Genomic DNA, 24,237 nt, shown 5'->3' with positions numbered 1-24,237 from the left:
TTAAGGAAGGAAGGGTTTATTTTGGTTTACAGTTTGAAGCAATACATACAGGCTGTCACAGTGGGGGATGTCACGGCAGCAAGGCTCACAGTCAGGAAGCAGAGAGAGATGAATTTTGGTGTTCCACTCTGTCCTTTCTGATCTGTCTGTGACCCCAACTCATGGAATGCTGCCACCCACATTTAGGGTAGCCCTTCCCTCTTCAGTTAAACTTCTTGGGAAGCACCTTCATAGAGACATATCCACAGGTGTGTTTCCAGGGTGATTCTGAATCCAACCAAGTTGACCATCAAGATTAACCATCGCTAATCTACCCCTGGCCAACCTGATCCCCCAAAACACATCACTACATCATAGCATTCCGCCTCTGGCCGCTAATATCTCATTTTCATCGCACGATTCTAAAGCTGCCCAGTCTTTTAACAATTTGAACAGTGTTAAACAGTCCAAAGTCTCATCTGAGACTCAAGGCAATCTCTTATTTGTAAACTTCTAGAAAATCAACAACTTACAACATTTCAATATACACTGGCAATGAATAAACATCCCCATTCCCCAAGGGAAGAATCAAGAGTGCAACAAGGGAAGAGGAGACCAAAGAAAAGAGCAACAGCCAGCAAGGCAAACACCAAATCCTGCAGCCACATGCCCGGCATCTGGAGCTCATAATGGAATCATATGGGCCTCAAAGGGCTTTGGGGGTCCCAGGTCTCCAGCTCTGTCTTCGCTCGCTCCTCTCCATGCTCGCAGCTTCTCTCCGGTGATGACCCACAGTTCTGGCACCTCCACCATCTGGGCTCCACACTGAAGCTTAGCTTTCACTTTCACATCTTCACATAATGGCTTCTCGGGGCTCACCACTGTGACTCCAACCCTGCTCCATATCACCTGCTCTTCCGGGAACTCTAGTGCACGTCTCCACGACGCTCTCAGTCATGCATCTTTCACAGCTGTCTGCCACGACCATGTGGGTGACATTTTGCAAAATTCTGCTGTGCTGGCTTTCATAGACTACAGGTCTATTGATGTTTGTGTGCGGGCCACAGGGAAAGGTTCCCTGGGTGACTGCTTTCTACAAGTAGGAGACTCCTTCAGCAATATTCTCAGCTTAGGTTTTCTCCTTTCAAATGAATTCTCATTTTCACAAAAGGGAGTGTTTACTGGGTGGGGTTTTGCTTTCAGAAAACCATCAGTAATGTCTAATCCAGAGCACAAGGCTTCTCATTAATGCTGCTAATCTCTTTTAACAATTCCAGTTGCTTTCTCTGCATCTGCCTTGCCTGCACCTTTCCACTCATTTCTTTCCCCACCAAGTGGACACGTCTGTCTTCTGTCTGTCTTCCATTGCCCCATTTGTGCTTTCCCTCACTGGAGACCTGGATGACACAGTAGTCAGCAAACATGACACAGTCCGAAGGAAACCGAGCCTCAGATTTCTTCCGCCAAGCAAACGACTCCATTAATTTTGACACTAGTCTCACTTGAGTTCCCAGGACACAGCCCTGATGACATAGATTGATACCAGATTCTGTCAGATTTTCACACAAATGGCCGGTAGCTCAATTCTCAATAGTCCCCTTTCCTCTCCAAAACTCCACGAGCCAGATCGCCACTGTCCGCTCTTGTCTCGGCATCTGAGTTTTCAAAACGCCACCAGAACTGCCCATTCAACTCTGCTTACAGCATTCCAAGACTTCTCTGGCTCAAAGTTCCAAACTCTGAACTTTTAAACCCGTTCCAAACGCCCATGACCCACATGGTCAGGCTTAACACAGCAGCCCCACTTCTCAGTCCCAATGTTCTGTTTCAGCTCCTTTTGTGCTTGCTGCGACAAAGTCCCTGAGAAAAGGGTTTACTTTGGCTCACAGCTTGATGGTTCAGTCCATTATGGCAGAGAAGCCGCGGCAGCAGGAACATGAAGCCACTGGCAATACATATGCATTACACATGCAGTCAGGAAAAAGAAAGAAATGAACGCTGGGATCTCACTTACTTTCTCCTTTTTACTGCATCACAGACCCTAGTCCATTGCATGGTGCTGATTGTGAGCAAGATGGGTCTTTCCTCTTTAGTACAAACTTTGCTGAATCGGTACCATAGACACACCAAAAGTATGCTTCCACAGTGATTCTAAATCCATCACATTGACAATTAAGATTAACAATCTTACCTACCAGGACCTTGAAGGCTGTTCCAATCAGTCCCCACAAACCTGAATCTGCACTAGCAACTAAATGCAGAAAGGAAGAGGTCTACACGCAGGCCACCTGGGAGGTAATAAATCTTAGCAGTCAGTGACGCACAAGGCACTTTAAAGAAACCATTTGTAGTTAAAAGTCCTTGAAGCTCCTATTGTTCATGACCGATGACCTTTGGAAAATAAAGTCAACTGAACTAAGCCATAAGAGAATACAAGTGCTATGTTTAATGCTTTCATGACATCGGTATCCTTTCCAGTCACTAAAAGTGCTCTAAAGCATAGAGGGGAAAGGCTTGCGCAGTAAAATGAAGATGGAAAGGGTGACTGCAGAGCACGGCAGCTGGTAAACTTGGGAGAAAGATAAACGTGTGTTGGGCCCAACAGGGCCCACAGAACAGCCACACAGCATAGAGTCACAGCGACTTCTCATAACCACCAACAGTCACGATGCATAGAGAGGCCAAAGCAAAAAAGCGAGGGGCAAAAGGGTACAAAGAGAAAACAAGGGAAACAGTTGTGAGTGAGGGTTACCCCCACTGCTTCCCTGCAGTAAAAAGAACAGGGAAGGCCAGAGCAAAGTTTCTCTTGCTTCTTTCAAACAAAACTGGCAAAGCTTTATTTAGATCACCCAAAATAACATTTTATAGAAAAGGAACTATAACATTACACGGCAGAGTATGGCTGTAAAATCTCAAACAAGACAGGCAACACTTTACTTAGAGCAACAAAAATAATGTCTCTGAGAAAGGGAACTGCTAAAAGCAATGCATAGTTGCAAGTTCTCCTTTGTCATCAATATCAATTCCCTCTAAAATACTTTCAGAGTACTTTGTGGCTTCCAAGCACAAACTAAGATCTGTTGAACAGAAAACAGTTTTCAAAACCATTTTGTTTAACATTAACAAATAATCAAACAACGTGCTTCTTGCTAACAACCAACCGCAATGGCTACCAGAACAATGTTTAACCTAAGTATCTGTTCATGAACGTTTCCCTACGAATACAGCTCTGGCTGTTTTTATCCTGCAAGCACATACAGTTTGTGCAGCAGTGTTAATTTGGAACACGTTCAGACACCCAGGAGGTAATCATGACACCAAAAAAAATCATTAATTAATTAATTAAATCAATTCCCCCTATAGGCATGTTCCACCATGATGAGGTCAGAAAATAATTCTTAACAGAAATAAACGTATGTGAGCAACTCAGAAGAACAGAGCCTGCTTCTGTCAGAGAACCCCCAGGGGAAGTCCACCATTTCATTCACGCTTCACCTGGAACCTAAAATATAAAGCCACATCGTACAGCTATTTTTCCCAAACCATGGAAACTTTAGTAAACTGCCCTGGGGTTCTTGGTGCTGTAGTGTGCCTCACAGGCAGCAACATATGCTGACTCCGGGAAGAAGTCATCATGGTATTCTGCTAAAAACCTAGAGAAAGAAAGAAGGCACTAATGAGCATCGTACTAAGAACTGAACACCCTGCAGCTCAGTATTCGCTTATAACCAGCTTTCGCATTTCAACTCCTGTGTGTACTAGGAAGGGAGGCTGCTTCTAGTCTTGATTCTATTTGATTACTTCCACAGCACTCACTGAACTGGTTTCTGTCAATCACTGTGCATCCAAATCTCTTCATCAGCAGTGTTACGGAAACAGAACCTGAACTTGATTAGGTGGCAGTCTGATTACATACATGCATCTGTGAAAAACAACCTCAATAAATACTTGCCTGTTTTTCAAACTCTAAAAATAATACATGACAAATCCAATAAATGTCCCTTAAGAAATTCACAGGGCTTATACACACTAAGTTGGCGGTAGGGCCTAGGTCCTGTCTCAGCAAGGTGCTGAGACAGATTTAGTTGACTTCCCAGGGGAGGCTTTACCCTCTCTGAGGAGCAGATGTGGGTGGGTAGGGGGAAGGTGGGGGAGTGGGAGAAAAGGAGGGAGGGGGAACTGGGATTAACATGTAAAAGAATAATTAAAATTGAAATAATTAACCTGGCATTAATAAAGACAAACAAAGGGGAAAAAGTTACATCCAAACTGAACAGAAAAGCCAACACCAGCACTTTACATATGAATTTGCCATCCCAAGAGGTTAGTTATAAGTCTGGATGAGAGCCCAACAACACGTCAAAACACTGGGATGTCTGTAGACGGCTGGTAAAGTGTGGCAAGTCACTCAAGAATCTGCAATACACTGATGATGGGCCCTCAAGTGAGTCATGCATGGTGCCTCAAGTCTGTATTCCAAGCATTTAGAACTAAGTTGTGACACTCCAGCTCCAAAAACAAAACAGCAACAAAATAAAGCAAACACACCCACGAGATAAGAAACAAAACAAATTCCATGTGAACCCGGCAGCTGTGCGGGAAGTACTCACTCTGCTATCTCACACCTGTCCGAATTCCTAAACTGTCACAGCTCTCTAAATAAGAAAGCACTGTCAAAAGTCATTTGCTAGCTAAGTGCTTTTCTCTCTGTTTGCACCTTCTTGAAGGCCACTGTTTAGTTCATTGATTTGAACTGTTGCCACTCTCTACTTCTTTAAAGAACAGTTTTATTTACTCTTTGACAACTTCATGCAACAGACCTTGATCATATCGAACCCCAATCTTCCCTCTCATACCTTGGGTACATTTGAAAAGCCTTTTCCTATGTTTATTTATAAAATCTTCTATGTTGTTCACTAAAGTCCTAACTTCTGCTTTATATGAGGAATACTGCAAAATCTGCACGCTTCCCTATACTAAACTGCAGTTTTAGCACTATCTGCTTTCAGTGCCCAAAGTTTATGGTAAAAAGGACTGTGGGTTACTCTGAAGGGACATTTGGGAGGGAAGAGAGTATTTTTAAAACTTGTTTTCACTAAAAGGTTGGAAAGTCTGATTATGTTCAAGGACGTGCTAGTCACAATCCCTACAGGAAAATCCCTTTTCAAACTTTAAGACTAATTTCTCTGGGCAGAGTACTCTCTACTCTTGAATATCTTAGACTAGTCAGAATGCAGCCCATTAGACAGAAAATGGCTCCCTTTAAGTTCTAGTAGCTAAGCTGAGCTGGGTGAGGCAAGGTGAAGGCCAGCTTTGAAGGCCAAGGTAAAGACCCAGCTAACAGACGTCTAGATGGAGGAGAGGGACAGTTCGAGAAAAATGGGCATAAGATCCACAGATGAAACATTCCATTCGATAAGAAAATGAATGGCTGTATCAGGTGAAGAAAGCCACACCTTCTCTGAATTCAGAAACGTCAGTATATACTGAGTCATATTTAAGTTAGGAACACACAATTAACTTGGGTACACACAACAAAAAAAGGCCACTATTTATGGTACTCCTGAAGAGAAAATGTAAAATTAATGTCAATCTTAAGTACTTCTACATAGGAAAAGTCATTTTCTGCTTACAAGGTTAGCCTCCTGGATTCCTCTAGTGACATGATACATACCTCAGTATCCTTGCCTCAGAAACTGGAGAAATGAAGATTAAAAGAAACACAAAAGCAAGCAGCAAACAAACAAAGATCCTGCCCTACTTACCCTATCAGTCAGAACACACCCCTCCCCACAAAATGGAAAATACCACAAAGCTACTTTCCCTGCGTGCTAAAGTTAAGCCTAGAAAGCTAGCAAACTGCGTTTGCTGGCAGAGGTAGGTGTGACAAGGTACTTAAAATACCTCAGAAAGAGATCAAAGTGCTTCAGTAGAGCCTTCAGATTCTTCTCCGAAAAGGACATCTTCCCAAGGATCTCTGGAAGTTTGACTGGATTAAAAACAAAAGCATTTGTAATCAGCAGAAGGTTACGATGGAAAGGACTCACCGTGGCTCATCATGTGAGTACTCGTTCCCCTTCGGGGACTGAATTCCCACCTGGAGAGTCAAACAGTGAGTCACTGAACAAGCCCAGAGTGGGAAGTCAAGTACTGTAAGTACAACTTTTATGAAATTTAAGGTACATCCAATGTCTTTTCTTTGAAGCAGAAACTGGGTATCCACATTAGTTCAATGCTTACAAGATGTCTACAATCTAGTGACCCTGGTTAAAAAAAAAAGAGTCAAGAAATAAGAAGCTGCTAGTGCTGAGGGTATCATGAGGCCCCACTTCAGTCTGACCACCTATAAATCTGTAAGAGAATGGTTGCTAAGAGGAAGAGACATTTTCTCCAGTGGTGAAGCCACTGGTAAACTGCTCTTGTTTCCCTCCTCACCCATGCACTTATAAAGAACTATAATGAAACTAGTGAGGGGGGCACACACACATACACACACGCCATGGAAATAGAAGGACAAGTAGTAGGGACTAGAGAGATAATGGGGGAAGTGACTATGATCAGCATCATTCTATAAACATATGAAAGGATCAGTGAAAGTCACTATCGTAGGTATTTAATAGATGCTAATAGAAATGAAAACTGGAACGAAGACAGAAAGAACAGGGGTTCTTACCAAATAATCGCAGCAAATGCTGTGCGCCGTAAATGTATGAAGGGGGAGGTGGATGGTCTCCTGGCGGGTAATTGTCAGGCACAAGTTTCCAAGATAGGACCTACGAAAAACACCATGTGAATGCTTCCTTTATTCCAAATGGAGACACTTCTAGATACCTACATCTTCTCATAGTAAATCATATGGAGAGAATAAAACCATATTGCTACCCAATGAACATAAGAATATAAAAATAAATGTGAGGGCCAGAATAACTCAACATTAGACTAAGAAGATACTGGATTTTAAACTTGTCCACATGTACTACTTTCTGGAGAGACATTCCATAATGATGGAGAAGCCATACTGGCAGGATCAGGAGCCTAGCTGCTCACACTGCATTAAGTTAGGAAGCTGAGAGTGGGCCAGCAATCGGCCAGTCTATAAAGACTAAGGGCTCAGCCCTGTGAGCAGTCTATTCCTCCCAAAATCCGGCCAGTCTATAAGGACTAAGGGCTCAGCCCCGTGAGCAGTCTATTCCTCCCAAAATCCGGCCAGTCTATAAGGACTGAGGGCTCAGCCCCGTGAGCAATCTATTCCTCCCAAAATCCAGCCAGTCTATAAAGACTGAGGGCTCAGCCCCGTGAGCAGTCTATTCCTCCCAAAATCCGGCCAGTATATAAGGACTAAGGGCTCAGCCCCGTGAGCAGTCTATTCCTCCCAAAATCCGGCCAGTCTATAAAGACTGAGGGCTCAGCCCCGTGAGCAGTCTATTCCTCCCAAAATCCGGCCAGTATATAAGGACTAAGGGCTCAGCCCCGTGAGCAGTCTATTCCTCCCAAAATCTGGCCAGTCTATAAAGACTAAGGGCTCAGCTCCGTGAGCCATTCCTCCAGCAAGCTTGACTTCCTAGAGGCTCCACAGTCTCTCTGGACAGCATTACCAGCTGGGGAGCCAGTGTTCAAACACATGAGCCTCTGGGGGACATTTCCCGTGCATACCACCACAGTCACTTAGCCCCTTTTCCTTTATCAGGAAACACTAGCAAAAGTATCGGGAGTCCCTGGTGCCTTGCTATTTGCATCATTATGGAAACTAATTTGAATCATCTCAGAGTTCCAACTTGGTCATTGGTTTCCTTGTCTTTACTCTGATTTTCAGAACTATGGATGAACATGGGTCTTTGCTTAAAGTGAGAGCTGTCTTTCGGAACTCTGATGGATTTCCGCAGTACCTTCCTCAATCAGCAAACCAGCTTTTATTAAAGTGTGTGTCCAATCTATTAACATGGAAGAACCAATGGTGCAGGAAATCCTCTATGAAAAAAAGCTGAAGGGTGCCCACCCCCCAAGACATCAGAGATGCTGGCATAGTTGACCTGAAATAAACTACACATTCACAGTCCTGTGGGACTCCAGGATGACGGCCCCAGCTTCATTTCAGCTCCTTGGAGCCTTCATGTAAATTCCCTATCTCATCCTTGGCAGCCAGTACAAGCATCTTCACACCAACCAGAAATCTAACCCAGCTCCCACAGGGGAAGCTTAGAACTGCTTTGGCATTGAATGTGGACCAGAGGGCGCAGATAGGCATCTGCAATTAGTACAAGTTCTCAATGGGAATCACCTGTGCATCTTAACGAGCAATGTTTTCATCCAGACCCTTCCCAATCAGCGGCTAGTAATAGAAGAAAGGGTTATAATGGATTTGGATAAATAGTCTTGGTTAAAACCCACTGTGGAAGAAGTCCTAGAGGTCCTTAAAGTCACTATGGATTCTTTGGTCCCTAGAGCCTGCTGAATGCCACTGTTTACCACAAAGCGGCCTGTTCTACCATCAACCACTAGATGGCAGCACTCACCTATGTGGAAGTGGCCTTTGCTTTTTTTTTTTTTTTTTTTTAAGGGGAAATAGAAGAGTAGCTGTGGGAGAGAGGGGGATGAAAGAAGGGACTGAGAAGAGTGGAGGAAGGGGTAACTGTGGGGTCTAGATTTAGTGTATGTGAGAAGAATCCAATTTAAAGAAAAAGAAATATAAATACCATTTCACTTAAAACAAAGCCTGTAGTGGCAAGGCTTCAAGTTGATGGGCTTAAAGTCCGGCCCAATGGCGACATTCAGCATGCTTTCAAAGGGATGGCTATTAAGGTTACTGTCCGTGGATGAGAATCAATGTCAAAAGTGAGTCAGAAACGACAGCTTGCTGCTCACATCTCATCCAACTGTCCATGTGGATTTCTATATTGCCCCAAACTATGTTTATGCTTTTTGTTGAGGGCTGAACTGCTCAACCGGGAGCCTCTTCCTGAGGTCTGATGTAAGTATGGAGAAGGAACAGTTCAGATTCTAAGAACCCAACTCTGCCCACCAAGGGGATTATGGTTATCAGTCTCAAGGTCGCCGTGTACTTGGTCTGGAATGCTCTTAAGATAGCCTGTACTCCCTTTGTGCAACACTGTTTGCTTAGCTTCCCACTAAGTCCACTGGGTGAGTTTCGGCTGACTTTGTCCCATTGTATTTCTTAAAGCGCTTGTGTGGTAAAACACACAGCCTGTGAAAGAACTCCCGGTGGCAATCCTTATCTTCTCTTTGTCTATTCTCTTTATCTTCTGGATCTCCTGGTCCTCTCTGTAGGACCATAGCACCTAAGAACAACCTTTAAATGATTTAAAGCTAAAAGGCTATGTTTAGCTCTTGCATATCATATGCTGTTCACATTTCAGTGTCCGCGATAATGGTTTATTGATGCACGGTACATCTATCTCATTTACATATTGTTTGCGGCTACTATGCAGTTGATTAGTCTTCATAGGCATCACGTGACACACAGAACCTAAAATACATACTCTCAGACTCTTCAGAATAAAAGTATTAACGACTGATGTGTTATACAGAACACAGACACAAGTCTTTCAACAGCTAAACAATCTTTGTAGGAAAAAGTCATTCGACTTGTATAGCTGGAGTCCTGGCGGTTTTCTCAGATTTGAAACCAGAAACAGACTAATAAGCAGAATCCTCTGTATCCTTTTGCTCCTATTTCTTGTAAAGCAACATAATACTACAAGACTTAGGATTGTAAGCAACTACAATGGGTAAGAGAACTCTTGGAGCTGAACATCAAACACTCTACCTCATTTATTTCATTGGTTCTTCTCCCTTCGAAGCCAGCAAATACAGCACTCCCTTCCTTACTCGGAGTCAGAGGAATGGGGGAAGATGATCTGCTATGCACAGGCGTCTCTGCCAAAGAGAAAGTCACAATTATTTACCCATAAACTTACAGAGTGACCGAACTAGAGACACTCCTCGGGACCCCGAAAACCACTAGACTACCAATGTAAATAAGTTCTCAACAGCTACAAACCTTCACCAATATGGCCTTCATCTTTATAACAGATAGTACCTGGAATTTTAACATGGTACTGATACATGTTACAACATAAGTCAACCTTGCAAAGCTTAAGCTAAGCTGAAATGGGCCCATCATAGAGCCAGATATTGTGATTTCATTCATATGTAATATGTAAAATAGGCAAATCTGGGGATAGAAAGGAGATTTATAGTTCTACGAAGGCATGGGTGGGGTGACTGTTAATGGGTATGGGTTTTTGGGGGGAGAACTTCCCATGTTTTGGAACCAATTGAGAGAGGGCTGGACAACTCTGTTAATACATTAAAAGCCACTGGATTGGACACATTAAATGGGAAAACTGGAGTGTGGATTATAGCTCAACAAATTTAAAAAGTAGGGCCACTAAATTAGTCACTTTAAAACGATTAACTTGGATGGGAGAGATGGCTCAGAGGTTAAGAGCATTGCCTGTTCTACCAAAGGTCCTGAGTTCAATTCCCAGCAACCACATGGTGGCTCACAACCATCTGTAATGGGGTCTGGTGCCCTCTTCTGGCCCGCAGGCATACACACAGACAGAATATTGTATACATAATAAATAAATATTTAAAACGATTAACTTGGATGGGGGAGATGGCTCCAAGGCTAACAGCACTGGAGTCTCTCCAATTGCCAGCAGCCACATGGCAATGGCAGCTCACAATTCTCTCTAACTCAGTTCCAGGGATTCTGACACATCATTGGTGCCTGAGGACACCAGGCACCCCCATGGTATGCAGACATAGATGCAGGCAAAACACCTATCCTCATAAAATAAAAATAAATCTTGAAAAATGTATATAGCTTTATGTGTGCTTTTGCCTAAATCAATAATGCCAAAAAAAAAAAAAAAACCTGGAGTAGGTTGGGAGGCAGGGAGATATAACTTCCTGTTTTAGAATTTCTTTTAAAAAAAGCATTTTATTTCCCAATAAAACCATCCCAGTTTTCACTCCATTAACTTATTAATCATGTACATACATTTTACATTATTAAATTTACATAAAATGTCTGAAATAAACAAATCTAAAGTGCTACCTAGATTGGTGCTTTCCAGGGGAGGTAAGGAAGGACACGTGAATGGCTGCAGATGCACAGAGGACGTCTTTTGTTCTGTGAGGAAAGCATCTGAGCTGATTTTGGCAATGGCTGCACCATTCTAATTATGCCAAAAAAACACCAGGAATGGTGAATTTTCCAGCATATGAAGTATATATCCACAACTCTGCTAAACCCAGATTTGGATACTTTCCTCAAGTTTTGGAAACAGGAAGAGAAATTAACAATCTACTAGCACCTTTCGCCCTGAGTATTTCAATATCTCCACCAGCTCACAAGTAGCAGAGAGGGAGTGTGGAAAGCAGCCGTAAACACGGAGTCCAGACCTGCTCCCCAATCCTCAGAGCTACCCAAGCCAGTTGCTTTTCCATCTTCCTATGGATGTTTTCCTCTTCTTCAAATGAAGTAGCCTTCTAGCATTTGGCTGAGGTCCTAGGAATAGCACACCCTTTATATACACTTAGGAAGGTTAAAGGCAAAGGAAACAGTGGCTTTCCCCTGCCTGGGGATCTTACAGCAAACTCACTCTTTTCCAAGTGCAGAAACAGTTTTGGCATGTTGGTAGATGTGTCCTGCTGCCGACGCTTGGGCTGAGGTGAGGAGCTACTCTCCGACAACCTGTCACAGTTAGTGCTATGGCGCGTGGACCGCCTTAGAGACTGCAGGGCTTCTGGATCAGCTTTGCGCCTCTTGGGAGTGACTGGGTCACCGCTAGTTGGTTGGCTCTCAGTGGACTGTGGTGTGGATGGGTTCAACAAAGGCGGGCTAGGAGACAGCTCCTCCTGGCTCCTGGGCAAGAAGGACAGAGTCACTGGCAGCCTCGAAAGTCTTCTGTAAGACCTTTGAAAGGCAGGTTCACAAAGCAGCCTGGGAGGGGCATATACCCCCAAGTATACTCAAACATCCATTTTCTTAAACAGTCCCTGAATAGATGAAGTCACTGTACCTCTGCAAGGCAAGCTGTTATTAGAAACGAAAACACCACGTCTATATGTTTTAGAACAAGCACTTTTGTGGGTGGGGGTTGGCCCTAGCCCAGAAAATAGTTACCAGTGTCTGGTGATATTATAAGGTTGACACAACTGTGGGAAGATATACTGTTGTCTAGTGGCTAGAGACCGGAGATACTGCTAAGTGTCCAACATCACACAAGATTGGCCCTAGGACAGAGAAATTCTGGTCTAGGGAATAAGACTATCACAAAATGTCTTCAAAATGTAAAACTTGCCAGGATGTGAAAACGGCATAAGCATATCAAAGTCGACCCCAGACTCTGGGAATCATCAGGTGTGAAGCAGGTCACTCATGACTTCAACATAGGTCCCCAGTGCATTTTGCTGGCCTCCTGCCTGAGGTGAAAGTGACATGGGGAAAAGAGGAGGGAGGGAGGGGGAGGGAGGGAGAGGGAGAGAGAGAGAGAGTCCACTGAAAAGAGATGGTAGAAAGGGAGGGAGGGAGTTAGGGAGAGAGGGGGAGGGAGGGAGAGAGAGAGAAAAGCCACCAAAAAGATGGTAGAGAGGCAGAGTGGAGAGAGAGAGAGAGAGAGAGAGAGAGAGAGAGAGAGAGAAGAAAGGCAGCTAATGCAGGGCACAGGAAATGAGAGTCAGCAAGATAGCTGTGGATGAGAGCAGATGCTGAGTGGTCAAACACAGAGGGATGCTACTCTTAGTGCTAGAGAACTCAGTCCTCTGAGCATGCTATGATCATTGCCATCGTGGAATCAGAGCAGCTATGATGACCCACATGAGATGCTCATAACTAATATTCCCTTGTGAAAGGTGGTAGGGCCCAGAAAGCACACAGAGGCCTCCCCTTTCTGAGGATACTTCAGCCGTTGACGCCTGCTGGGGAGAGGGAGGCTGGGGAGAGGGAGGCTGGGGAGAGGGGGGCTGAGGAGAGGGAGGCTGGAGGAGGCTGTAGTTCCTCAGTGCTGTAGTTACTTGTAAGTAGCACATGTTCCTAGAACTAGTCCTGGTTAAACTCATTCATTCACCAAGCTAGACTTGAGAACTGGTGTTTAGACTCTTGTACAACATTCAGGAAGAGAAGGGAAAGTGCATGGCAGAGTGCCTTAGACAGATTAAGGGAAAAGACTTTAGGTAAGGATGGATCCATCCTCACACCCCCTGCCAGAGAACAGGCTTAAGTACTCTTAGATACAGAAGGAAGAAAAGTAGAAATGAAAGAAAAGTAGGGAACTAACCTAAACTTAGGGCTAAAACTAAAGTAGGGAACTAACCTAAAACTTAGGTTGTTGGCCCCTTGTGAACAATATCATGAACCAGGGAGACAGGCATTCATTCCATACTACAAATAGTAGGCAAGAGGCTCTATAAACACTGACCCAAATCACATAGCTAACAGCAATGAAGGATGTCAGTTGTACCTCTGCTTCCCACCCTTCTGGCCCATGTTGCCTTTACCCTCTTCACTGTCTTCTGGAAGACGGGACAGCTGCTCAGGATCCACTGACAAAGTTCTATCTACCCAGGAATCTTTTGTTTGTCCTGGTCTTGCTGAACTCCCCTCTAGAGACCATCTGTCCCCAGATTTATAGCAGTCCTCCTGCCTCACCGGCATGTGCCATTATGCTTGACTACCCTGAAATGTTTCCCTGGGAAAATCTTACACACCCATTGAGAACAGGAGTGAGGATCTAGCTAACCCATAAATAAACAGAAAGCAACAGTAAGAAGACCCTGTGGTTTCCCTTCCTCCATTCAGGCCCCCAATAGCAGCAGATCAAATACTGCAAAAAAAGAACTCAGTCACCCGAAGATGAAGGCACACTTCCATGTTGTCTAACTCACCTATTAGTTGTGGTGGTACTTTCCTTAATAGGAACAAAAAATTTAGATGATGTCACTCTTTTATATTGAGCTTGTTCATATGGATAGAGCAAAACCAATGGGAGAGTATAATCAAAGGTAATTCGTAATCCATCCACCATCTCCTTACAGAGGTCAACACTAGGAGGATTGAGAAAGAAAAGATTAGAGACTCTGTAAAGTCACGGGTATTTTCCAAACTTCACAATAAAAGTATATTTTTAAGAGAGCAGATTTATCTTTATTATTTATGTATTTACTCTGAGGCAGAGTCTTCACCATGTAGTCCTGGCTGGCATGGAACTCACTATGTAGACCAGGCTAGCCTCAAACTCACAAAGCTCTGCCTGACTCTACCTCTTGAGTGCTGGGATTAAAGATAGGTGCCATGCAGCTGAGGGCAGACTTTTAAAACCTTATATATTCACTTACATATAAAAAGAATAAATACAATCTATAGATGCTAATAATAAAAAACATGGAAATATAGACCCTAATATAAAGTGCAGACACTATGATAATAACTTAAATGTATCCATATAACACAAATGAACAGGTTTATTACAACATAAGACATCCTGGCAGCCCAGTGCTCCTGGCTCCTGTTCAAATGTAATACTATACATCCCTAACACTGATCCTGCCAAGTCACGACGGTATAGTAGGATTTGAGGAACTCTACTCTGACTAGAATAAAGAATTATTTGGGGCTGAGGAGATGACTCAGTGGGTAAAAAGCGCTTGCTGTACAAGCCTGACAACCTGAGTCTGGATCCCCAACATCCACTTAACTAGATGCAGTAGTGTACAAATCTGTAATCCCAGAGTTCCTGCGGGGAAACCTCTGGCAATTCAGAGGCTAGCCAGGGTGGTGGATCCAGCAGTGAACACTAGAGACTGTCCTAAGCAAGGCAGAAAGTGAGGACTTTACACCACGGGTTGTCCTCTCACCTTCAAATGGATGCCATAGCCCATATGCACTCAAACACATGCATACATAAATTCATTTTAAAAACTGATCTGATCAGTCATAAGCAGCCTTCTATCCAGTTCTCATTGCCATTCTGCATCCTCAAGTAGACAGTTCTTGTCCAAAGTGGTATCCCTGAAAATATTGGTCTTGGTGACAAGGAGATGCATAATCAAGCCAGGTCTCATGTGGAATTAGCAAACACTTCACAAAAATCACAATAGTTTCATGCACACTGACAACTGAATGAATAAGCAGCAAATCAGCTATGAAATAAGAGATGCATTCAATAAAACTGAACAAAGAGAATGATCCCTTCTTCAAAACTGTAATATATAAAGAAAAAGCTGAGGGTATAGCTTAACCCTCATGCATGCTAGGCTAATGCTAGTTAAATTCAATCCCTGTACCACAAACACACACACACACACACACACACACACACACACACACACACTCACACACTCCAAAACTAAACAAGAAACCTAACAATAACAACAACAAAACCAAAGACAGAATCCAAAGACCCCCCCATCACTCACTTCTTTTCTGCTGGGATATAGTGCACATTCATATGTGAATGCATCATGGCATGATGGTGACGAGGCCTCTCACTGGCTGAAAAGGCTGCATTAATAGCAAAATGCTTCACATAGGATTCCAAAATTGTTATGACGTTGGTCTGGCATGGAAGTTTCACTAACTGTTAAGAAAAATATAAACATCTAATACACACATCCCATTATAATCAAACATATATTACAAGTAGGAATAGCAATGGCTCTATCAGTTTAACTTTGTGAATTCTGCGTACGAACTTCTCAATTAAATATGTCTAGAAGCTCTTTAATATTCCTTCCATCCACTGATCATACTCATATATTACTATTGTCTTATTGTCTTGAATACACAGATGTGGTGATTCTCAGGCTTAGCATTGTATTAAGAAATTTGGGGAAATCTCTCCAAGTATTACCAAGAGATGTGCCCCTACCCTAGCAATTAAATCCTAATCAATCTTATCAGCTCTCTTTTTGAGACAGGGTGTACTAAATAGTTCAGGCTTTCCTGAAACTCTCTAGGTAGATTAGGCTGGCCTTGAACTCACAGTAATCTCTACCTCCCTCTGCCTTCTGCATGCTGGGATTAAAGGTGTATGCCATCACTCCTGGCTTAAATCTTAATCTCAGATGAAGCCCAGGTATCAGAATTCTGAAAAGCTCCCTGAGGGGCTCAAATGAACAGTATAAGGTATCCAAGTCTTAAGTTATGCAAGAACCCAGCACCACTGTTAGTCAATCTTATAACTAGACTGCTGTGGAATATTAGTTTAAGATGAGTTACATTTGTTTATGCTGTAGAACATTTGTTTAATGATGCAAAGCTGTGCTGCATCCTTTTATGCTGCATTTGTTTAACTCTGTGAAGCTGTGTTACTTTGGCTGCCTAAAACACCTGACTGCTCTAATAAGGAGCTGAACGGTCAACAGCAAGGCAGGAGAAAGGATAGGCAGAACTGGCAAGCAGAGAGAATAAACTGGAAGAGAAATCTGTGAGGAGAGATGTAGGAGAAAGAGAAGTGGAGGACTTCAGGGGCCAGCCACCCAGCTCTACAACAACCCATGGAGTAAGAAGAAAGATATGCAGAAATAGAGAAAGGTAAAAGCCCAGAGACAAAAGGCAGATGGGTTAATTTAAGAAAAGCTGCCAAGATACAAGCCAAGCTAAGGCCAGGCATTTATAAGAAAGAAAAAGCCTCTCTATGTGTGTTTATTTCAGAGCTGAGTGGCGGGCTCCCAGAAGAGTCAAAGAGCTAACAGAAAAACCATCACCAACACTGGACTGAGTAGAAAACTGGACATGAAACTACAGTCTTTTTATATGGCCTGGTGTTTGACACTGGGACTACAGAATACAGTCAAGTAGAAGCATCCCAAAGAATCCATTCCTCCAGCATACCCGTTTCCTCCTGTTGATATAGTAACAGTCATCCTCAAGCTGCTTCTTGAGAACTTCAGGGATATCTATGGTTATTGTTCTTTCATCCATGTCTTTTCTTGAGCGCAGCGACAATACTTTTTTTTTCTGCAATATCACAGTTCTATTTTTAGTTAATGTGAACAGTGGGAGAGGTCACCACAGAAAAGTCTGCTATGCAACAAAGCTAGTTACATCACAATAGTCACATCATGCCACATGTCCTCTATGAAAGGACAAGACATAAAGATACTATGCCACATTTTCAAGTGTTTTTCACAGCGTTAACTACATTACAAGTTCACTTGATGGAGGAAGGTCATTGGCTAATAAAGGCACTGCCCTGGCCCATTTTATTAATTAGAGGATAGGTGGGAGGAGTAAACAGAACAAAATGCTGGTAGGAAGAGGAAGTGAGCTCAGAGACCCCACCGGGAGACACCATACTCCCAGCTCCCAGGCAGACACACGCCATGAAGCTCGACCCAGGATGGACTAGGCTAGAATCTTCCCGGTAAGACCGGTGCTCACAGATTATTAGAGATGGGTTGATCGGGATGTGAGAATTAGCCAGTAAGGGCTAGGGCTAAAGGGCCAAGCAGTGATTAAATGAATACAGTTTGTGTGTTGTTATTTCGGGGCATAAGCTAGCCGAGCAGGCGGCCAGGGTGCTGGGAACGCAGCCCCGCCACCCTTATTACTTCATATGGCGCCCGGCTAGAATCTTCCCGGTAAGACCGGTGCTCACAGATTATTAGAGATGGGTTGATCGGGATATCAGAATTAGCCAGTAAGGGCTAGGGCAGAAGGGCCAAACAGTGCTTAAAAGAATACAGTGTCTGTGTAATTATTTTGGGGCATAAGCTAGCCGAGCAGGTGGCCGGGGTGCTGGGAACGCAGCCCTGCCACCCATATTACTACATTCACTTTTGTTTCTTCCTCATGTATGATTATCATTGGGGTTTATGTCCAATTTGGAAGCAAGCAAAAGCCAATCTCTGTTATGCACCATTAAAAATGAATCACTATAAAATGCAGTTCACAATCTTACTTTAAAAAGATGTACGCTTTGTGGAAATACTCCGTGGGTATAAAAAGTAAATGATGCTCACACAGTGACTATAAACACACTGTCTTTTCTTAAAATGTCACAATAAATTCATACTATTGGTCTGAGAGGTATGTCTTTTGGAAAGAACTCCTAACCTGAGAATTTTGCCACTACCATAAACATCAAAGCTTCTACAATACAAACTTTTTAGTACCGCTTTAGTCTTTACTTTAATACGCCGCTGGCGATGTTCTTTCAGTTCTTCATTCTTTCTGCCACAGCTGTCCCGACAGGTACTGCTTATTGCTACATAAAACAAAAACATCAGACAAACTCATATTATATTCTTTGACAATTCCTTACATTTGCACATTTTTAGGTGGCGCATGCACTTGACTAAGAAGAACCATCTGTAGTTCTGCATACATTTTAAATCCTAAACACAAATACTGTACCTTTCGGAACAGAAACTTATTTTGATAAATATAACTCCAATTTCAATGGATACAAAAATCACACGAGCTAATGATCTGAAAGGGTTTCACCAGCTAGGATCCTATGGTTCACTGTTGGAGTCATAAGTGGTGGCAAGGCCCTGGAGGTATCAAGAAGAAAATGGACTGTGAGAAAGGATCTGTGCGGGCTCGCAGGCTGAGATGAAGGTGCTCACTGCTGAGACTCTGAGAGAGTCTTATACCGACATGCTGACTGATCAGATTGACTGCCTCTGTAATTAACCTAAAATAAACCAAGCGCATAGTACAAAGCTGCTCCTTCACTTACGATAGAGTCACACCTAAATTGATGAAAATACAGGCAGCGTACTGAATATCACAGCTGACTACTCTTAAGGAACTCAGAACACATATATTAGCCAACAATTGGGCAAACTCATTGAAACAACGCTTACCTTATGGCAGTGTTAAATATCTCATGCATTTTATTGTATATTGTACTGAAATTGGAACACGAAAATAGTATATTTTCATACCACCATAAAGTCAACAAAATCTTAAAACTGGAGAACATCTGTATGTTATGAGTTTGCACTATTTCCCTGTCTATAATTTCAATGACTCTTTCTCTCAATCTTGAGGTCTAAAAAGATTACATGAAAATGGTTTTAGTTGAGGAAAATAAAGGCACTCACAGTTTTCGTCATTTTGAGGTTTTTCTTTAATCGGCACACTTTTTAAGACAGAGTCAACACCAGGTAACCTACAGCGTCTCTTCTTTTTTCCTGTACCTCTCCTGAAAACAATAAACACAATTAAAATAAACTTTCAGTCTCGTATAGGAGTTGGAATCCACAGAGGACATGATAAATAATCATTCTTAAATCAAATTTTAAAACATAATGGTAATACTCACTACCAAATGGATACGACTCATTATGGAAAACATCTATGAGTCCTGTATAATACTATAGAAACTCATTTACTTTAAATATGTAAGATGACTGAAATCTGTCACTTTATTACTTTTATATCATAAAATCCAAAACAGTTTTTAATAAAAACATACTGAATAACACTTCCATCAAAGTTTTTGTATCCTTACAGGCGAGCTATTGCTTTTTTGGCCAATTTACGCTGTAACCTCCGATTTTCATCTGTATCATGAAGCACATGGTCTTCGGCTGCCCATCTATCCCAACTAGTTGGAAAAAGGAAGAGGATGTAAAAGTAAAAGTCAGTATTTTGAATCAAATGAAACGAATCCTGAAAAGCATCACAAACAAGTGCCCCGTAGTTGCTGACATTTTAGAAAGCTATATGAAGACTTCCAAATCACCAGGAGGGCATCAAAGAAGCACAAAACGAACTCAGTTCCGGTCACCAGGGATTCCACAGATTACCCACAGGTAATCCAAACATAGCTGATTTAAAGTAAGCATGCCTCAGAATATGAAAGCTTTCCGAACAAAGCAGAAGCAGGAAATTAAACTTTTTTACAAGTGTTTCTAAATCTTAAAGTTACAAAATTAGTATGCTACAAAGGCAATTAATATTTAGTCTGATTGTAGCAAGTTCACTCACCTACTGTTCCAACCATTAAAATGTATCAGATATTCTGGAATCTTTCTGCCCTTTTCGTCTTTCCCGACAATAACATCGACGATCTGAAACCAGGAAATAACTGCTCACGAGTGGCACAATAAACCAATAATTATGTTAAAATTATAAGTTTTTTTTTTAAAAAAAAAACCTAGATCACAGTCCCTTTTTAAAGGAAAAGAATTTGTTCCCTTTTTAGATCGAGAGCAGGGTTGTAACATTCTTCAACATATATTTTTTTCTTTTGCCTGAGTGGTTGCCTCAAAATAGGAAACATCCGTCCAACCAACCCACGATTGGTCTCTTGAGTTTGAGACCGGGTGAAGCTTTCTGAAGCCATTGGTCGGTAGATTTGTCATTACCTAGGACCCAGACTAGAAATAGCAGCCCTGAGACCTCTGGGAGTTGTAGTCACCCTGGCCTTGCCTTGTCCGGTGTCCAGTCAAACTAGCCAGAGACTTCCACAACTCTCCCCTTCCGTCCCCCTCCCCTTAATAGCCTTGCATCTCCGGAGGGAACTTCTGGAACAAATCAAACAGCGTGTCCTTCCCTCCCCTAGCGACGCAGCAAGCTTGAGGGATGGCAAAAGAATTTAAACAGTGATAAGAGTTGCAGGAGACACCAAAGGGACATAATCCAGCCCAGACTTTGGGGTGGCCCACAGGACAGCACCACTTAAACATCGCTAAAGACGCACCTGGGGCTGTTCCAAGTTGTCTCCGCCACCAAGGACTTCGCCTTGGTGGCTGGAAACACTAACACTCGCCCCGACCCCCAGCGCGCTGATTTTCACCCTCTTGGGCACCGGAGCACTTAGGTGCCCACTCCTGCCCTCCACTTAAAAACTGACAACTGCAAGATACAGTTCAGCCCCGGCTGACTGAGCTGGATAAAGGCAATGCTAAGTTCTTTCCTAGCCCTGTCGGTCTCCTACAAATCCTTTAGAAATTGCGAATGTCAAAGCGATTGAGCAACCCCGAGCCCCTTCCTGCCACCCCTCCCCCAGGGTGGTAGTTCACTGCCTGTGATCTTAAACTGGACTCGGGTCCCGGGACCATGACACCGCCTCCTGACAGCTGCCAAGAAACTGAGGCCAGGGTTGAGGGGTTGAGGACGTGGGTGGGTCAATTGGTCAGGGTGTCCTCTAGGGAGCCCACACGGCGCTGAACCGCAGCGGACATGGACTTATCGCAAAAGCAGAGGCCTCAGGCGACAGTCCTCCTACACCGGGCGCCGGAATTGGCGCCCAGCGATCAAAGTACCATCCCGGCCTAGCAACCGCTAAGTGACGCAACACGACCGGAAGCGGAAGTAGAAACAGAAGGGTCGCGGATCCTTCCAAGTTTAGGGTAGTTGAGCGCGTTAAGCGTCTCGTCAGCGTCCCCTGCCGTCCCGGGCCGCTCTCCGGGGCCAAGGCGCACCCTGGTGGCTGTCCAGTGCTCCAAGCCACTTGTCCTCCGCTGGCCCCTTTGCCCCCCATCCCCGGGGCCCAGACCCGTGCCTCCTCCCTGTCCCCCCCGCGGCGGCACCTTGGCATCGTACAGCACTCGCGCCTTGGTGGGGTCAGGCTCGAAGCACAGCACTTTCTCCCCAGAGTGGAATTGAAATTTCATGCCCTCGCTCGCGCTCATTTGCTCATCGTGGCGGAGGGCGAGGCTCCGGGGCGGGTGGAGCGCGCGTGGTAAGGGAGGACGACCGGGAAGGCGGCGCTCCGCCACCGGGGGGGACCCAGAGTGGCGGAGGCTATGACCGCCCCGCCCTCGGCCCCTCCTCCGGCCACCCCGCGCCGCTGAGGGGACCTGGGCCGTGGCGTTGGAGGCGCGCGTCCCCATCCCCGCCAGGGGTCGTCCCCGCCCTCTCCCTCTGGGGCTCCGGGAGGGGTGCGGGCGGGGACCAAGACCCCGCGACCGAGGTCTTCCTGCAGAACGTCCCCTCTTGTTCCCATGGGCTAGGGTCCCCGCGGCTTCCAGGCTGCGCCCACGCGTGCGCGGGGCCGTCACCTCCGGCGCGTGCTCTCCGGCCAGAGCGTGGGGGTCTCTTAGGGAGACGGCGGCTCTGGGGTAGTCACCAGGCTCCGGGGATTGTGGGTGGCGTCTGCCCCCAGGAGCCTCCTGGCCGCGCGCGCGCATCAGCCCTCTCAGCGGTGCTGCGCGCCGACGAGTGTGGCCACGCGAGAAGGACGCGGTGTTGGAGCTGGCCGGAGTCGGGCAATGGCCTTGGGCGAGGGGAGGAGACATTCCGGCCAGTGAATAGAACACTCTGTCATCCTTCGGAAAGGACCAGCAGGTAGCAGGCCTGGAGGCCCCAAGTGAGCAGTGGGCAGCAAGGCAGATGGGTCTTTAAAGGGTCGTTAACATCTTATATGTCAGTTTCCAGCGCTCCTGAATTGCTCCCTCGCGATCTGTCTTCAGTGGCTCAAAACCTGTAGAGTGGAAGCCTCATTGAGCCCGTTGTTAACAGGGTACCTGCCCAGAGGTGGAGTTCAGTAAATGCTCCGTGAATCAGTGATCAGGGGATGGGAGACTTGCAGCGTAGACCTTCAGCGACAGGGAGGGCGGAGCTGGCTGGTTTCTTCTAGAGTGCAAAGCCCCTGAGCTGTGGAGTTACTGGATGAAGACCTGGCTAGAGAGCAGAGCCGAGCGGCAGGGAGGTTAATGCCTGCCTGCAGTTTTAGTGAACTGCCTGGTTTCCCACACTATTCTGCTCTTGCCTCTTGCTTCCAGAAATTTTCACTCGCCTCCCCTCCCCCCTCCTGCGCCACTCCTCCCCTCTCTCGGTACATGGCACACATCTTTCACATCGCCACTTGGGCACTTCCAAGAGAACCCCTTGTCGTAGCCACACGTTGGGGTGACATGAATTACAATTACGTACCCCCAGTATCCCCTCCCAGCCCTCTACTTACCTGTTTCTTGCATTGACTGCTCTGGCTGATGAATGGGTTCTCTTCATTTGCAAAATGCCCCCATTAAGATGGGAAGCTGCTGGAAGCTGGAGGTTGGGGGTGTCTCATCCAGTCCATCATTGTGTACTCCTGGTACACAATAAATATTTAATGAATGAATGAACAGGCTGCAGATTTATGAAATCGAATCCATAAAACTCAGTTGCCAATTGGATATGAAGGAGGGGAGGGAGGGAGGGAGGAATCTTGGGAGACCTCCAGGTTTTGTAGCTTAAGAAGCTGGGTGAGTGATGGCTGCACTGGCCAGATAGGAAGAGGAGGGACAGGTTTGGGGAAAATGGCCAAATGATGACTTGTATCTAAGATAATATCGTCGGTAAGCCAGAACTGGAGCCTTGATTCTCCAGGGATGTGGGCAGTAGATGCTCAGAGTGTTCTCTGCAAATTGCAGGGCCAGCGCTGAAGCACAGGTAATTGCTTGTCACGTGTAAACCATAGCTGAAGTCTTTTGGTTTTTCTTGTTCAGGAACGGAAAGTTCCGTTCCATGCTCTAACCTTTGGGGGGAAGTGAATTCTTCTGTTTCTATTCATTTCTATCTTAGGTCACTGGTCTCTTTCTCTGCCCTTTTCTATAAAATGCAAGAATGACATATCTATATATCACATATGTCTGATTTTCTCTCTCTCTCTCTCTCTCTCTCTCTCTCTCTCTCTCTCTCTGTGTGTGTGTGTGTGTGTGTGTGTCTAATTGTTAGAATGGTAACAGTCTTGCCCCCCCCTTTTTTGGGTTAGGATCCACTGGAAAGGTTTCCATCTCTTACCCAAATGACCCACCCTTTGCCCTCATGGGTGAAAAAGACGAAGAACTCACTAAAGTCTGTAATTTAGTCTCTGTGAGGCCCAGTCCTATGATTATCACTTTCTGGTATGTGACCTTGGACAAGTAATTAGTCTCTGTGAGATGGTTTTGTTATACTAAAGAAAAAAAAATGGCTTTAAAAAAGAGTGGCTCCTACTTTAGAAGGAGTAGGTAAAGCATTCAGTTTGTATGGCTTTATTTAGTACCTGGCATATAAATGCTGGGTAAATGCTTAATGTTAGGCATTTCCTATTAGCTCACCTGGTCTCTCATTTGTTCATGTAATAAATATTGAGCCTCCTGGGTGCTTAGAGGCTAGAAACATCAGCCATAGTATATACATCACTCCTAGCTTCTAGGATGGCAAAGCACTAAGCAAGCAAGTTGGAGCCTTCTGACTACCGTGATAAAGCTAGCGTGGAAGAGTGGTGGCGCACGTCCTTATTTTTACCTAGGAAGATGGTACTGTCACAATAATCTTGGAAACTAAAATGTGTCAAAGTACTT

The 24,237-nt window shown here is 44.5% G+C and overlaps 2 protein-coding genes across 7 annotated transcripts in view; one reads left to right on the top strand and one right to left on the bottom strand.

Annotated features, from left to right (window-relative positions):
- On the bottom strand, window positions 1-22,203 carry Msl3 (MSL complex subunit 3). 4 transcript variants are annotated; one of them, XM_041646254.1, is made up of 13 exons: window positions 21,496-22,203; window positions 19,949-20,031; window positions 19,470-19,565; window positions 19,060-19,160; window positions 18,124-18,215; window positions 16,841-16,966; window positions 15,424-15,584; window positions 13,894-14,052; window positions 11,610-11,872; window positions 9,764-9,873; window positions 6,653-6,752; window positions 5,884-5,968; window positions 1-3,632 (listed from the first exon to the last, which is right to left on the bottom strand). In XM_041646254.1, exons 1-13 carry the CDS (start codon window positions 22,201-22,203, stop codon window positions 3,533-3,535), a joined length of 2,184 nt encoding a protein of 727 aa, XP_041502188.1. In that variant the 3' UTR covers window positions 1-3,532. The 4 variants fall into 4 exon arrangements, with proteins under 4 accessions (XP_041502188.1, XP_041502189.1, XP_041502191.1 ...); XM_041646255.1 differs by having other exon boundaries at window positions 18,139-18,215; XM_041646257.1 differs by lacking the exons at window positions 19,060-19,160; window positions 19,470-19,565; window positions 19,949-20,031; window positions 21,496-22,203 and adding an exon at window positions 18,365-18,437 and having other exon boundaries at window positions 18,114-18,215.
- Window positions 21,537-24,237, top strand: part of LOC121444440 (importin-5-like) — a 39,767-nt gene continuing 37,066 nt past the window's right edge. The window contains exon 1 of one of the 3 annotated variants that reach the window (XM_041646253.1): window positions 21,537-21,647. The gene's annotated coding sequence lies outside the window, so the exon portion shown is untranslated. Of the gene's footprint in view, window positions 21,648-22,136; window positions 22,275-24,237 lie in introns of those variants that run through there. The other 2 variants (XM_041646250.1, XM_041646251.1) reach the window with 2 other exon arrangements.

This window comes from Microtus oregoni, unplaced genomic scaffold (genome assembly GCF_018167655.1).
Source record: "Microtus oregoni isolate MIOR12 unplaced genomic scaffold, Mior012 000124F_ref0000388, whole genome shotgun sequence".
NCBI classification, from domain to species: Eukaryota; Metazoa; Chordata; class Mammalia; order Rodentia; family Cricetidae; genus Microtus; species Microtus oregoni.
The sequence above is the reverse complement of the archived record's forward strand: the minus strand, read 5'-3'. Positions and strand labels throughout refer to the sequence as shown.

Excerpts from the sequence above, each read along its gene's own strand:
- Msl3 (XM_041646254.1), bottom strand. The coding sequence starts at position 22,203 with ATGTCTCCTCCCCTCGCCCAAGGCCATTGCCCGACTCCGGCCAGCTCC. Across the intron at positions 20,032-21,495 it reads GAGTGCTGTACGATGCCAAG|ATCGTCGATGTTATTGTCGG; the intron begins GTGCCGCCGCGG and ends TCCTGGTTTCAG. Across the intron at positions 6,753-9,763 it reads GAACCAATGAAATAAATGAG|GTCCTATCTTGGAAACTTGT; the intron begins GTAGAGTGTTTG and ends TGTTTTTCGTAG.